At 42.7% G+C, this 14,329-nt stretch overlaps 1 protein-coding gene across 1 annotated transcript; it reads left to right on the forward strand.

The window, feature by feature from the left end:
* Positions 1-5,383: 5,383 nt before the first annotated feature.
* LOC131954291 (uncharacterized) lies at positions 5,384-14,071 on the forward strand (the record flags this gene model as incomplete). The annotated part of the gene is made up of 3 exons (XM_059317871.1): positions 5,384-5,511; positions 6,585-6,745; positions 13,941-14,071. Coding segments are annotated over exons 1-3 (377 nt in total), but the record flags the coding sequence as incomplete, so codon positions are not given.
* Positions 14,072-14,329: the final 258 nt, after the last annotated feature.

A 14,329-nucleotide genomic window follows, 5' to 3' on the forward strand; every position in this document is an offset into this window, starting at 1 on the left:
GATGTGAGTGGTAGCTACATGATAATTCAAGTGGTAAATAGATGATGTTGTGAGTGGTAACTAAATGATGATGTGAGTGGTAGCTACATGATAATGAAAGTGGTAAATAGATGATGTTGTGAGTGGTAACTAGATGATGATGTGAGTGGTAACTAGATGATGTTGTGAGTGGTAACTAGATGATGATGTTGTGAGTGGTAACTAGATGATGATGTTGTGAGTGGTAACTAGATGATGATGTTGTGAGTGGTAACTAGATGATGTGAGTGGTAACTAGATGATGTTGTGAGTGGTAACTAAATGATGATGTGAGTGGTAGCTAGATGATAATGAAAGTGGTAAATAGATGATGATGTGAGTGGTAGCTAGATGATGATGTTAGTGGTAGCTAGATGGTGATGTTAGTGGTAGCTAGATGATGATGTGAGTGGTAACTAGATGATGATGTGAGTGGTAGCTAGATGATGATGTTAGTGGTAACTAGATGATGATGTGAGTGGTAACTAGATGATGATGTGAGTGGTAACTAGATGATGATGTGAGTGGTAGCTAGATGATGATGTTGTGAGTGGTAACTAGATGATGATGTGAGTGGTAACTAGATGATGATGTGAGTGGTAACTAGATGATGATGTGAGTGGTAGCTAGATGATGATGTTGTGAGTGGTAACTAGATGATGATGTTAGTGGTAGCTAGATGATAATGTGAGTGGTAACTAGATGATGATGTGAGTGGTAACTAGATGATGATGTGAGTGGTAGCTAGATGATGATGTTGTGAGTGGTAACTAGATGATGATGTTAGTGGTAGCTAGATGATAATGTGAGTGGTAACTAGATGATGATGTGAGTGGTAACTAGATGATGATGTGAGTGGTAGCTAGATGATGATGTTAGTGGTAGCTAGATGATAATGTGAGTGGTAACTAGATGATGATGTGGGTGATAATTAGATAATGATGATGTGAGTGGTAACTAGATGATAATGAAAGTGGTAAGTAGATTATGATGTTAATGGTAGCTAGATGATGATGTGAGTGGTACTAGATGATGATGTGAGTGGTAACTAAATGATGATGTGACTGGTAACTACATGATAATGAAAGTGGTAAATAGATGATGTTGTGAGTGGTAGCTAGATGATGTTGTCAGTGGTAACTAGATGATGATGTGAGTGGTAACTAGATGATGATGTGAGATGATTCGTTTCAAAATTGGCACGTGGGAAATCCTTGAAGGAAATGCAATCTGACATTAAATTTGTCTCAATTGGATGCCTAATTAATTTTTTCTGAATTTTTTTTATAAATTTGTCCAAATTAGAATGCAGAACTATCGAACAATTATCCAACAACTCTGCCCTATTATATGCGCTTTATGATATTCATTAGTTGCGCAACAGTTTTTAGTCATGCAACTCACTGTAAAAAAAATTAAGTACTGAAAAATTGGTTTATAAAAAACGTTTTAATAACAATTTTTTATATAATATTGCACTAAAAAGTACAACATAAATTATTAGTGTATTATAATATATAATATTAATAATAGTAGTGTATTATTATATACTTAACGAAAATCGTTAAATTTTTTTAGTTTTTAATGCATTATTACATAAAAGCTTGCTACTAAAAACGTTTTTTTATGATTTTTTTATGTTAATGAACCAGAACACATGTTGCACAACACGTGTCATCGAGTCAAAGTTTGTTTCGTTTCTATGCCAAACCGAGCCCCCTAAATTTTACATTTTGTAATCGTATGGGCTTAAGAATATTTGTAAGCTGTCTGTTTTAAAACTGATCAAACAAATTCTGTCAGTCCGGGGGCTTACCTTGTCAAATAGGGACAAGGTCAATGGCGTCAAACTTAAAAGTATTTTAGTTGTTTTTTTTAAGCAATTTGTATTAGTAATTAAAAGTAAAATGTCTACTCTTTAGACCTAGATATAGGCCCTATATTGGGCAGATGAAAAAGAGTTTATGTTTCTGTGACCTCGACATATGAAAGGAATGTGTGGTCAGCACTTTGCCCAGCCGTCTTTACTTTCCCTAACATGAGTTAGGTACCGATCAGAGCTGGGTGGACACAGGGACGATATACTTACTTGAAGAAGTAATTAGAAGTTGTTTTTTTAGAACATTGCTGTAAAAACTAAAAGAACATTAAATTATTGACGATTGCGTTAAAAATTAAAGTACTTTATTCAGACCATGTGTGTTTATGGGGTTGAAGTAGAGTTCACCTATTTCTGTAAACATTGGATGTTATGTGTTGTAATGTTGCTTTTTTTATTGTTAAGAACTTTTGAATATATTAACTTAAATCACAGCTCATGCTAAAGCCAACACATATGAGTCTTCACAAATAGTAAACAATCTATTGTACAAAGGTAGATATTTTTTAAAAGGGGATGTAACTCTATACATATAAATTGAGTTTAAAAATCTAATGTCATTTGTATTAACACGACCAGCGCTTCGCCAGTCGCGTTTACATTACCTGACTCTGTCAAGGTCTTAAAATTGGCCTTGGAAATCGAGCATTGTTAATGCATTAAAAAACGATTCTTAGGTAGTCGCATGTATGTAAATACAATTCTTTTTTTTTTCGTCATGTCATAAAGCTGGAAAAACTATATTACTAACCCCCCCCCCCCCCACCCTGATAATTAACCCCTATCATGTCTCACGAAATTATCCCTACCCCCTCCACCACCACCATGTTAAGTATGGGACGGAGTGACCAAGCAGTAGAGCGTTAGACTGCTAACGTGAACGTCTCGAATTTGAATTCAGTTTCTTCCAGGTATCTCGTCGGGGGATGGGGGGGGGGCTCCGCCCCCCAAAGAAAGACTACCGCCCCCCCCCCCTTGAAAATATCAAGTGCCCCCCCATCCGGAGAAAAAAGTCTGGAAGTAACACTGAATTCAGGTTCAAGCTAGTGGAACGTCTATGAGAACACTCAGCCCACGTTAGGGAAAGTAAAGGCGACTGAGCAAAGTGCTGACCACATTATCCCTTTATATGCCGAGGTCAAGAAACAAATAAACTCTATTTCATCTGCCCAATGGATTGTTGGTTCTCAAGAATCGTTACTTTTATCACCGCTTCCCTCGTCAATTTATTTTAAACCGAATTTGAGCGGCTCATATGCATTTTTTAAAAATGTTATTTTTCTATCTCGTATACGAGAAAGTGATGCAATAGAGATTTTGTAAAATCTTGACGCGTGTGTGTGTGTCAGTATTTGTCTCTGTGGGACTGTGTGCGCCTGTGTATGTATGTGCTTATGTATGTATCTGTCTGTAGTGTCTATCTTGTCTTTGTGTCTCTGTGCTTGTGTCTGTGTTTACTGCTGCGAATGTTTCTGTGTGTGTTTCTGCGTGTGTCTGTGTGTATGTGTGTATGATGTGACAGTCTGTGCGTGTGTGGGTAGCTAAATGTGCGACTGTCTATCTGTCTGTCTTTGTGTCTGTTTTGCAAGAAATTGTCAGCCAAGGCAAAAACTAATCGCAAAATTTCAATATCAAACTCTGAGTATCTTTCTGTTGAGTCATGACCTTCATCGCACTACTAATTTATTACATCATATTATATTAAATTTGCTTAAGCCAGGCTAATACTTTGTGAGGTGAGTCCAAAAAAAATATGTTATAAACGCATTAAGAACTTGTCATTTTACCACTAGTTTCAAGACACAGTGAGTATTATAGTAGAACCAATATGCTTATATGTGACACTAAAGTTTGATACCATTAGTCTAAAAGGATTAACATCAAAAGTATGTAATGTATCTAGGTCTGTGACATATTTTATAGAGGTTTTTTTATTACATCTCAACGTCATGGGCGGACTCAGAATGTTTTGGTGTAAGGGAGGGAATATTTTAGTAACCACCCAATTCAAAGGCGAGTTGCGGTACTTAACCCCACCAATTATTTGTTATATGTGTATGTATGTTTGTATATAATATATATATATATATATATATATATATATATATATATATATATATATATATATATATATATATATATATGTATATGTATATATATATATGTATATATATATATATGTATATATATAGATATATAGATATATATTTACGTGTGTGTGATATATGTGTGATATATATATATATATATATATATATATATATATATATATATATATATATATATATATATATATATATATATATATATATATTTATTTATATATATATATATATATATATATATATATGTGTGTGTGTGTGTGTTTGTGTGTGTGTGTGTGCTTATGTGCATATGTGCATATGTGCATATACCACATTTATTGTTATAGGTAAGTAAATTTCCGAATCAACCATCTTCCCTCAAATATAGATATTTGAAATTGCATAGTGAGCGCCACAATCGTGCCTCTCCCAAAATTACTAGACAGTTTTAACGGGTATCAAGGCAAGATATATAACAGTCAGAGTCAACTAAAAGTAAAGCTCCATATATATAGAGAGAGAACTTGTTTTTATTTTTTTTTAATATTTGAATACAAAACAGAGCACTGGTCTTCATGATAGTCTTACTTGTAAAATCTCTGACAGAAGATAAATTCAGAATTCGTATTCCCTGCTGTAAGATAACCTAGTAAATTTGTAATACTTTTTGTAAAATGGGCATACACAACAAAGATGTACATCACAATATATTCGTCTTTTTAAATAGTGCCTAAGTTTCTAGGATATTGGCTTGTTCTGTTCTGGAAGTTGAAAAAAGGCGAAGAAGAAAAATAAAACCAAGGAAAAAAATAACAACGTTGATGTTAATGCGCGTCCTTTATACATCCATCAATCCCTGCGTCTCTACAGTCTACGTAGTAGTTCGCTCTGCTTCACAAGCCTCTTCCACTTTGACTTGCCTCCTGTTTTCTTCCATACCTGGAATCCAAACTATCGTAGTTCCATCTTCACACTAACTATCATTCTTCGACGTGCTTTTTCTGGCCAATGTGCCGTCCTGGTGCGATGGAATCAAAACAGTCGCAGTTCCCAATTAACAAAATTTATCATTCGACCTTGTACGATAGGAAAATTTATTTTGTACAACATCCAACTGACCTTTGTTACTCAACTAGTTCAGAATGTGGGTAAAACGGTTGCTCACATAGAGGGGGTAATAATTTCATGAGTTGTTGTTTTTTTATTATTGTTTTGGGGAAGGTGGTTCCATAAAATAAAATATTTTTTTGAAACCCAAAATATTTGAAGGTGGATAAATAAGATTAAATAGATTAGCATTAAATTAATCCTACTGACGTAACAAATGCGCGGGTAAAATGAAAGCAACGTGTATAAATACCGGATCGTTTGTTAAGGAGCTGTATCTTCTGGGCTTCTGTTCTTCAACTGCTGCAAAAGTCTATCGGTGCTAGAGATATTCAAGGATGGAGAAATTTTGGTGCCTGACGGTATTGATGCTGATTGGGTGTGGGGCCTGTCGAGCCGATGACAATGTTGCGGACGCTCCTGGTAGGTGATGTGTAAACGGTCAACTGTTGTGGGGGTTTGTGTGTGATTTTGGTTGAGTGTGGTGTGTGAGTGTGTTGAGTGAGTGGGGTGTTTGTTTAGTGTTTTATGTGTCTGTGGAATATGTGTGTGGGTGTGTTTATGAGCTTGGTGTGTGAGGTGTGTGTGTGGAGATTGTGTTTGTGTGTGGGGACGTGTGTGTGTCTGAGTAGGTCTGTGTGTGTGTGTTTATGAGCGTGATGTGTGAGGTGTGTGTGGAGAGTGAGTCTGTGTGTTTGTGTGGGTCCTGTTTGTGTGTGTCTGAGTAGGTCTGAGTGTGTGTGTGTTTATGAGCTTGATGTGTAAGGTGTTTCTGGAGAGTATGTCTGTGTTTGTTTGTGTGGGTTGTTTGTGTGTGTCTGAGTCTGTCTGATTGTTTGTGTGTGTATTTATTAGAGATAAAAATTATATATTATCCATTGTCAACGCCCATGCCGGCTCTGATTCAGTCTATTATAGCCAGCCGTCCCACTATGTTACTGACCTCCAACAGGTCAGCCTTAATAGGTTGTGCTTGATTTGCTACCACCATGCTTACAACCATAACATGACTACCAATAACAAGAGAAAGTGTATAATGGGGTCGTCCATAAATGACGTCACACTCGTAGGGGGGAGGGGGTATCCGTAATTTTGTGACAGTGTGTGATGAGGGGAAGAGGGGGGGGGGGGTGTTCAGATGGTGTGACGTCACGTTTTTGAATTATAAAAAGCAATGTTAGAAAACGAATTTTAGCAGTTATTTCGTGTTTTAGAAAACTGTTTTAATCGAAATTGATTAAAATACTCTATGTTGACAGAGTTCAGACAAGATTTTGGAAAAATATCGATGTTTTAAGAAAAATTCAACTGCAATTTTCAGAGGGGGGGGTGGTTGTAGGCTGAGGTGTGACGTCATTTTAGGGGGGGGGTCTGGCTTTTTGTGACTATGTGTGACGGAGAGGAAGGGAAAGGCACAAATCGTCCCAAAAAACGTGACGTTTTTATGGATGAACCGTGTTGACAACCAACATACAGTGCTCCACTTTTACCTCCAGCCATTTCGTACAACCTGATGACTTTCTACACCCTGTTCAACGGTCAGTTCTCTGACCAAGTCGAGGTGGCCAGTTACCAGTCCAGTGATGCCAGTGACCCGGACAAACCGTTCCTGTCGGTCATCAAGTCGACGCCAGTTGAGATTCCCGCTCTGGGACAGGTAGGCACTTTTTAAAATCCCAATTTTATAGATACGGGACAGGTACACTTTTGATATCCCCACCCCCATAGATACGGGACAGGTACACTTTTGATATCCCCCCCCCCCATAGATACGGGACAGGTACACTTTTGATATCCCCACCCCCATAGATACGGGACAGGTACACTTTTGATATCCCCACCCCCATAGATACGGGACAGGTACACTTTTGATGTCCCCCCCCCCCATAGATACGGGACAGGTACACTTTTGATACCCCCCCCCCCATAGATACGGGACAGGTACACTTTTGATGTCCCCCCCCCCCATAGATACGGGACAGGTACACTTTTGATATCCCCCCATAGATACGGGACAGGTACACTTTTGATATCCCCACCCCCATAGATACGGGACAGGTACACTTTTGATATCCCCACCCCCATAGATACGGGACAGGTACACTTTTGATATCCCCCCATAGATACGGGACAGGTACACTTTTGATATCCCCCCATAGATACGGGACAGGTACACTTTTGATATCCCCACCCCCATAGATACGGGACAGGTACACACTTTTGATATCCCCACCCCACACAGATACGGTACAGGTACACACTTTTGATATCCCCACCGCCATAGATACGGGACAGGTACACTTTTGATATCCCCACCCCCATAGATACGGGACAGGTACACACTTTTGATATCCCCACCCCCATAGATACGGGACAGGTACACTTTTGATATCCCCCCATAGATACGGGACAGGTACACTTTTGATATCCCCACCCCCATAGATACGGGACAGGTACACTTTTGATATCCCCTCCCCCATAGATACGGGACAGGTACACTTTTGATATCCCCCCATAGATACGGGACAGGTACACTTTTGATATCCCCACCCCCATAGATACGGGACAGGTACACACTTTTGATATCCCCACCCCACACAGATACGGTACAGGTACACACTTTTGATATCCCCACCCCCATAGATACGGGACAGGTACACTTTTGATATCCCCCCATAGATACGGGACAGGTACACTTTTGATATCCCCTCCCCCATAGATACGGGACAGGTACACTTTTGATATCCCCCCATAGATACGGGACAGGTACACTTTTGATATCCCCACCCCCATAGATACGGGACAGGTACACACTTTTGATATCCCCACCCCACACAGATACGGTACAGGTACACACTTTTGATATCCCCACCCCCATAGATACGGGACAGGTACACACTTTTGATATCCCCACCCCCATAGATACGGGACAGGTACACTTTTGATATCCCCACCCCACACAGATACGGTACAGGTACACACTTTTGATATCCCCACCCCCATAGATACGGTACAGGTACACACTTTTGATATCCCCACCCCACACAGATACGGTACAGGTACACACTTTTGATATCCCCACCCCACACAGATACGGGACAGGTACACTTTTGATATCCCCCCATAGATACGGGACAGGTACACTTTTGATATTCCCACCCCCATAGATACGGGACAGGTACACTTTTGATATCCCCCCATAGATACGGGACAGGTACACTTTTGATATTCCCACCCCCATAGATACGGGACAGGTACACTTTTGATATCCCCACCCCCATAGATACGGGACAGGTACACTTTTGATATCCCCACCCCACACAGATACGGGACAGGTACACTTTTGATATCCCCACCCCCATAGATACGGGACAGGTACACTTTTGATATCCCCACCCCCATAGATACGGGACAGGTACACTTTTGATATCCCCCCATAGATACGGGACAGGTACACTTTTGATATCCCCCCATAGATACGGGACAGGTACACTTTTGATATCCCCACCCCCATAGATACGGGACAGGTACACACTTTTGATATCCCCACCCCACACAGATACGGTACAGGTACACACTTTTGATATCCCCACCCCCATAGATACGGGACAGGTACACTTTTGATATCCCCACCCCCATAGATACGGGACAGGTACACACTTTTGATATCCCCACCCCCATAGATACGGGACAGGTACACTTTTGATATCCCCCCATAGATACGGGACAGGTACACTTTTGATATCCCCACCCCCATAGATACGGGACAGGTACACACTTTTGATATCCCCACCCCCATAGATACGGGACAGGTACACTTTTGATATCCCCTCCCCCATAGATACGGGACAGGTACACTTTTGATATCCCCCCATAGATACGGGACAGGTACACTTTTGATATCCCCACCCCCATAGATACGGGACAGGTACACACTTTTGATATCCCCACCCCACACAGATACGGTACAGGTACACACTTTTGATATCCCCACCCCCATAGATACGGGACAGGTACACTTTTGATATCCCCCCATAGATACGGGACAGGTACACTTTTGATATCCCCTCCCCCATAGATACGGGACAGGTACACTTTTGATATCCCCCCATAGATACGGGACAGGTACACTTTTGATATCCCCACCCCCATAGATACGGGACAGGTACACACTTTTGATATCCCCACCCCACACAGATACGGTACAGGTACACACTTTTGATATCCCCACCCCCATAGATACGGGACAGGTACACACTTTTGATATCCCCACCCCCATAGATACGGGACAGGTACACTTTTGATATCCCCACCCCACACAGATACGGTACAGGTACACACTTTTGATATCCCCACCCCCATAGATACGGTACAGGTACACACTTTTGATATCCCCACCCCACACAGATACGGTACAGGTACACACTTTTGATATCCCCACCCCACACAGATACAGGACAGGTACACTTTTGATATCCCCACCCCCATAGATACGGGACAGGTACACTTTTGATATCCCCACCCCCATAGATACGGTACAGGTACACACTTTTGATATCCCCACCCCCATAGATACGGGACAGGTACACTTTTGATATCCCCACCCCCATAGATACGGGACAGGTACACTTTTGATATCCCCCCATAGATACGGGACAGGTACACACTTTTGATATCCCCACCCCCCATAGATACGGGACAGGTACACACTTTTGATATCCCCACCCCACACAGATACGGTACAGGTACACACTTTTGATATCCCCACCCCCATAGATACGGGACAGGTACACTTTTGATATCCCCCCATAGATACGGGACAGGTACACACTTTTGATATCCCCACCCCCCATAGATACGGGACAGGTACACACTTTTGATATCCCCACCCCACACAGATACGGTACAGGTACACACTTTTGATATCCCCACCCCCATAGATACGGGACAGGTACACACTTTTGATATCCCCACCCCACACAGATACGGTACAGGTACACACTTTTGATATCCCCACCCCCCATAGATACGGGACAGGTACACACTTTTGATATCCCCACCCCACACAGATACGGTACAGGTACACACTTTTGATATCCCCACCCCCCATAGATACGGGACAGGTACACACTTTTGATATCCCCACCCCACACAGATACGGTACAGGTACACACTTTTGATATCCCCACCCCCATAGATACGGGACAGGTACACTTTTGATATCCCCCCATAGATACGGGACAGGTACACACTTTTGATATCCCCACCCCACACAGATACGGTACAGGTACACTTTTGATATCCCCACCCCCATAGATACGGGACAGGTACACTTTTGATATCCCCCCATAGATACGGGACAGGTACACACTTTTGATATCCCCACCCCACACAGATACGGTACAGGTACACTTTTGATATCCCCCCATAGATACGGGACAGGTACACACTTTTGATATCCCCACCCCCATAGATACGGGACAGGTACACACTTTTGATATCCCCACCCCCATAGATACGGGACAGGTACACTTTTGATATCCCCTCCCCCATAGATACGGGACAGGTACACTTTTGATATCCCCCCATAGATACGGGACAGGTACACTTTTGATATCCCCACCCCCATAGATACGGGACAGGTACACACTTTTGATATCCCCACCCCACACAGATACGGTACAGGTACACACTTTTGATATCCCCACCCCCATAGATACGGGACAGGTACACTTTTGATATCCCCACCCCCATAGATACGGGACAGGTACACTTTTGATATCCCCCCATAGATACGGGACAGGTACACTTTTGATATCCCCTCCCCCATAGATACGGGACAGGTACACTTTTGATATCCCCCCATAGATACGGGACAGGTACACTTTTGATATCCCCACCCCCATAGATACGGGACAGGTACACACTTTTGATATCCCCACCCCACACAGATACGGTACAGGTACACACTTTTGATATCCCCACCCCCATAGATACGGGACAGGTACACACTTTTGATATCCCCACCCCCATAGATACGGGACAGGTACACTTTTGATATCCCCACCCCACACAGATACGGTACAGGTACACACTTTTGATATCCCCACCCCCATAGATACGGTACAGGTACACACTTTTGATATCCCCACCCCACACAGATACGGTACAGGTACACACTTTTGATATCCCCACCCCACACAGATACGGGACAGGTACACTTTTGATATCCCCACCCCCATAGATACGGGACAGGTACACTTTTGATATCCCCCCATAGATACGGGACAGGTACACTTTTGATATCCCCACCCCCATAGATACGGGACAGGTACACACTTTTGATATCCCCACCCCCATAGATACGGGACAGGTACACTTTTGATATCCCCTCCCCCATAGATACGGGACAGGTACACTTTTGATATCCCCCCATAGATACGGGACAGGTACACTTTTGATATCCCCACCCCCATAGATACGGGACAGGTACACTTTTGATATCCCCACCCCCATAGATACGGGACAGGTACACTTTTGATATCCCCCCATAGATACGGGACAGGTACACACTTTTGATATCCCCACCCCCATAGATACGGGACAGGTACACACTTTTGATATCCCCACCCCACACAGATACGGTACAGGTACACACTTTTGATATCCCCACCCCCATAGATACGGGACAGGTACACTTTTGATATCCCCCCATAGATACGGGACAGGTACACACTTTTGATATCCCCACCCCCCATAGATACGGGACAGGTACACACTTTTGATATCCCCACCCCACACAGATACGGTACAGGTACACACTTTTGATATCCCCACCCCCATAGATACGGGACAGGTACACACTTTTGATATCCCCACCCCACACAGATACGGTACAGGTACACACTTTTGATATCCCCACCCCACACAGATACGGTACAGGTACACACTTTTGATATCCCCACCCCCCATAGATACGGGACAGGTACACACTTTTGATATCCCCACCCCACACAGATACGGTACAGGTACACACTTTTGATATCCCCACCCCCCATAGATACGGGACAGGTACACACTTTTGATATCCCCACCCCACACAGATACGGTACAGGTACACACTTTTGATATCCCCACCCCACACAGATACGGGACAGGTACACTTTTGATATCCCCCCATAGATACGGGACAGGTACACTTTTGATATCCCCTCCCCCATAGATACGGGACAGGTACACACTTTTGATATCCCCACCCCACACAGATACGGTACAGGTACACACTTTTGATATCCCCACCCCACACAGATACGGGACAGGTACACTTTTGATATCCCCCCATAGATACGGGACAGGTACACTTTTGATATCCCCACCCCACATAGATACGGGACAGGTACACACTTTTGATATCCCCACCCCCATAGATACGGGACAGGTACACTTTTGATATCCCCACCCCCATAGATACGGGACAGGTACACTTTTGATATCCCCCCATAGATACGGGACAGGTACACACTTTTGATATCCCCACCCCACACAGATACGGTACAGGTACACTTTTGATATCCCCCCATAGATACGGGACAGGTACACACTTTTGATATCCCCACCCCCATAGATACGGGACAGGTACACTTTTGATATCCCCACCCCCATAGATACGGGACAGGTACACTTTTGATATCCCCCCATAGATACGGGACAGGTACACACTTTTGATATCCCCACCCCACACAGATACGGGACAGGTACACTTTTGATATCCCCCCCCCCCCATAGATACGGGACAGGTACACTTTTGATATCCCCCCCCCCCCCATAGATACGGGACAGGTACACTTTTGATATCCCCACCCCCATAGATACGGGACAGGTACACTTTTGATATCCCCACCCCCATAGATACGGGACAGGTACACTTTTGATATCCCCCCATAGATACGGGACAGGTACACACTTTTGATATCCCCACCCCACACAGATACGGTACAGGTACACTTTTGATATCCCCCCATAGATACGGGACAGGTACACACTTTTGATATCCCCTCCCCCATAGATACGGGACAGGTACACTTTTGATATCCCCACCCCCATAGATACGGGACAGGTACACTTTTGATATCCCCCCATAGATACGGGACAGGTACACACTTTTGATATCCCCACCCCACACAGATACGGGACAGGTACACTTTTGATATCCCCCCCCCCATAGATACGGGACAGGTACACTTTTGATATCCCCCCCCCCCCCATAGATACGGGACAGGTACACTTTGACATCCATACCCCCACAGATACGAGACATGTACACACTTTTGAAATCCCCGTCCCCAACAGACACACGGACACACACACACACATTAAAGATATTAAAATATTAAACACAACTCTTACTTATATGGTCATAAGCCACTGCAGTTCCCATATGGCCCACATCCCAACCTAACCCACCATAGTTTAAATCACCACCCACCCCAGACCAACGGGCCCATCCTCAAGGATGTCAAATAACACATCCCTTACTAGCTGCCTCTCTTCTTCTAAACAACTAACTATACATTCCTTCCCTAAACCACTATTCACTTCATCCTTCAACTTCCACCCCATAAACACCAACTGGCCCCGTCCCCTCTAACTCCCACCCACCACTCCCTCTAACTCTAACCAACCGCTCCCTACAAACTAGCCCCAACCTCCGAATATCTACCCCACCACACCCCTTCACAACCCTTACCCAACCACTCCCTTCACATTTGCCCACCTCCTCTAAACACCTCCCTATCTCTACCCAACCACCCGCCACCACCACCACCATAGCTGACCTAACTTCTACCTTGCAGGCTGTGACCTACCTGTATGATCAGTATTTCAACGGCATGCTGCGTCGTCGTGTGGTGTGTGTCATTTGGGAGGACAGCAACGGTCAGATCTTCATACAACCTTACAACATCACCTCTCCCCCTAACGACATGTATGTATGGCTTCGTATGACAATCTATTTCAACTTTTTTTTTTTAATTTATGCTATTTTTATACTTATACCCCCCACATACATCTAATATATATATATATATATATATATATATATATATATATATATATATATATATATATATATATATATTATATTATATATTATATATTATATATTATATATTATATACATATAAAATATATTATATATAAACATATATATTATATATTATATAGAGAGAGAGAGAGAGTGATG

This window comes from Physella acuta, unplaced genomic scaffold (genome assembly GCF_028476545.2).
Source record: "Physella acuta isolate Inbredline_101_S28 unplaced genomic scaffold, ASM2847654v3 ptg000988l, whole genome shotgun sequence".
In the NCBI taxonomy this organism is placed as follows: Eukaryota; Metazoa; Mollusca; class Gastropoda; family Physidae; genus Physella; species Physella acuta.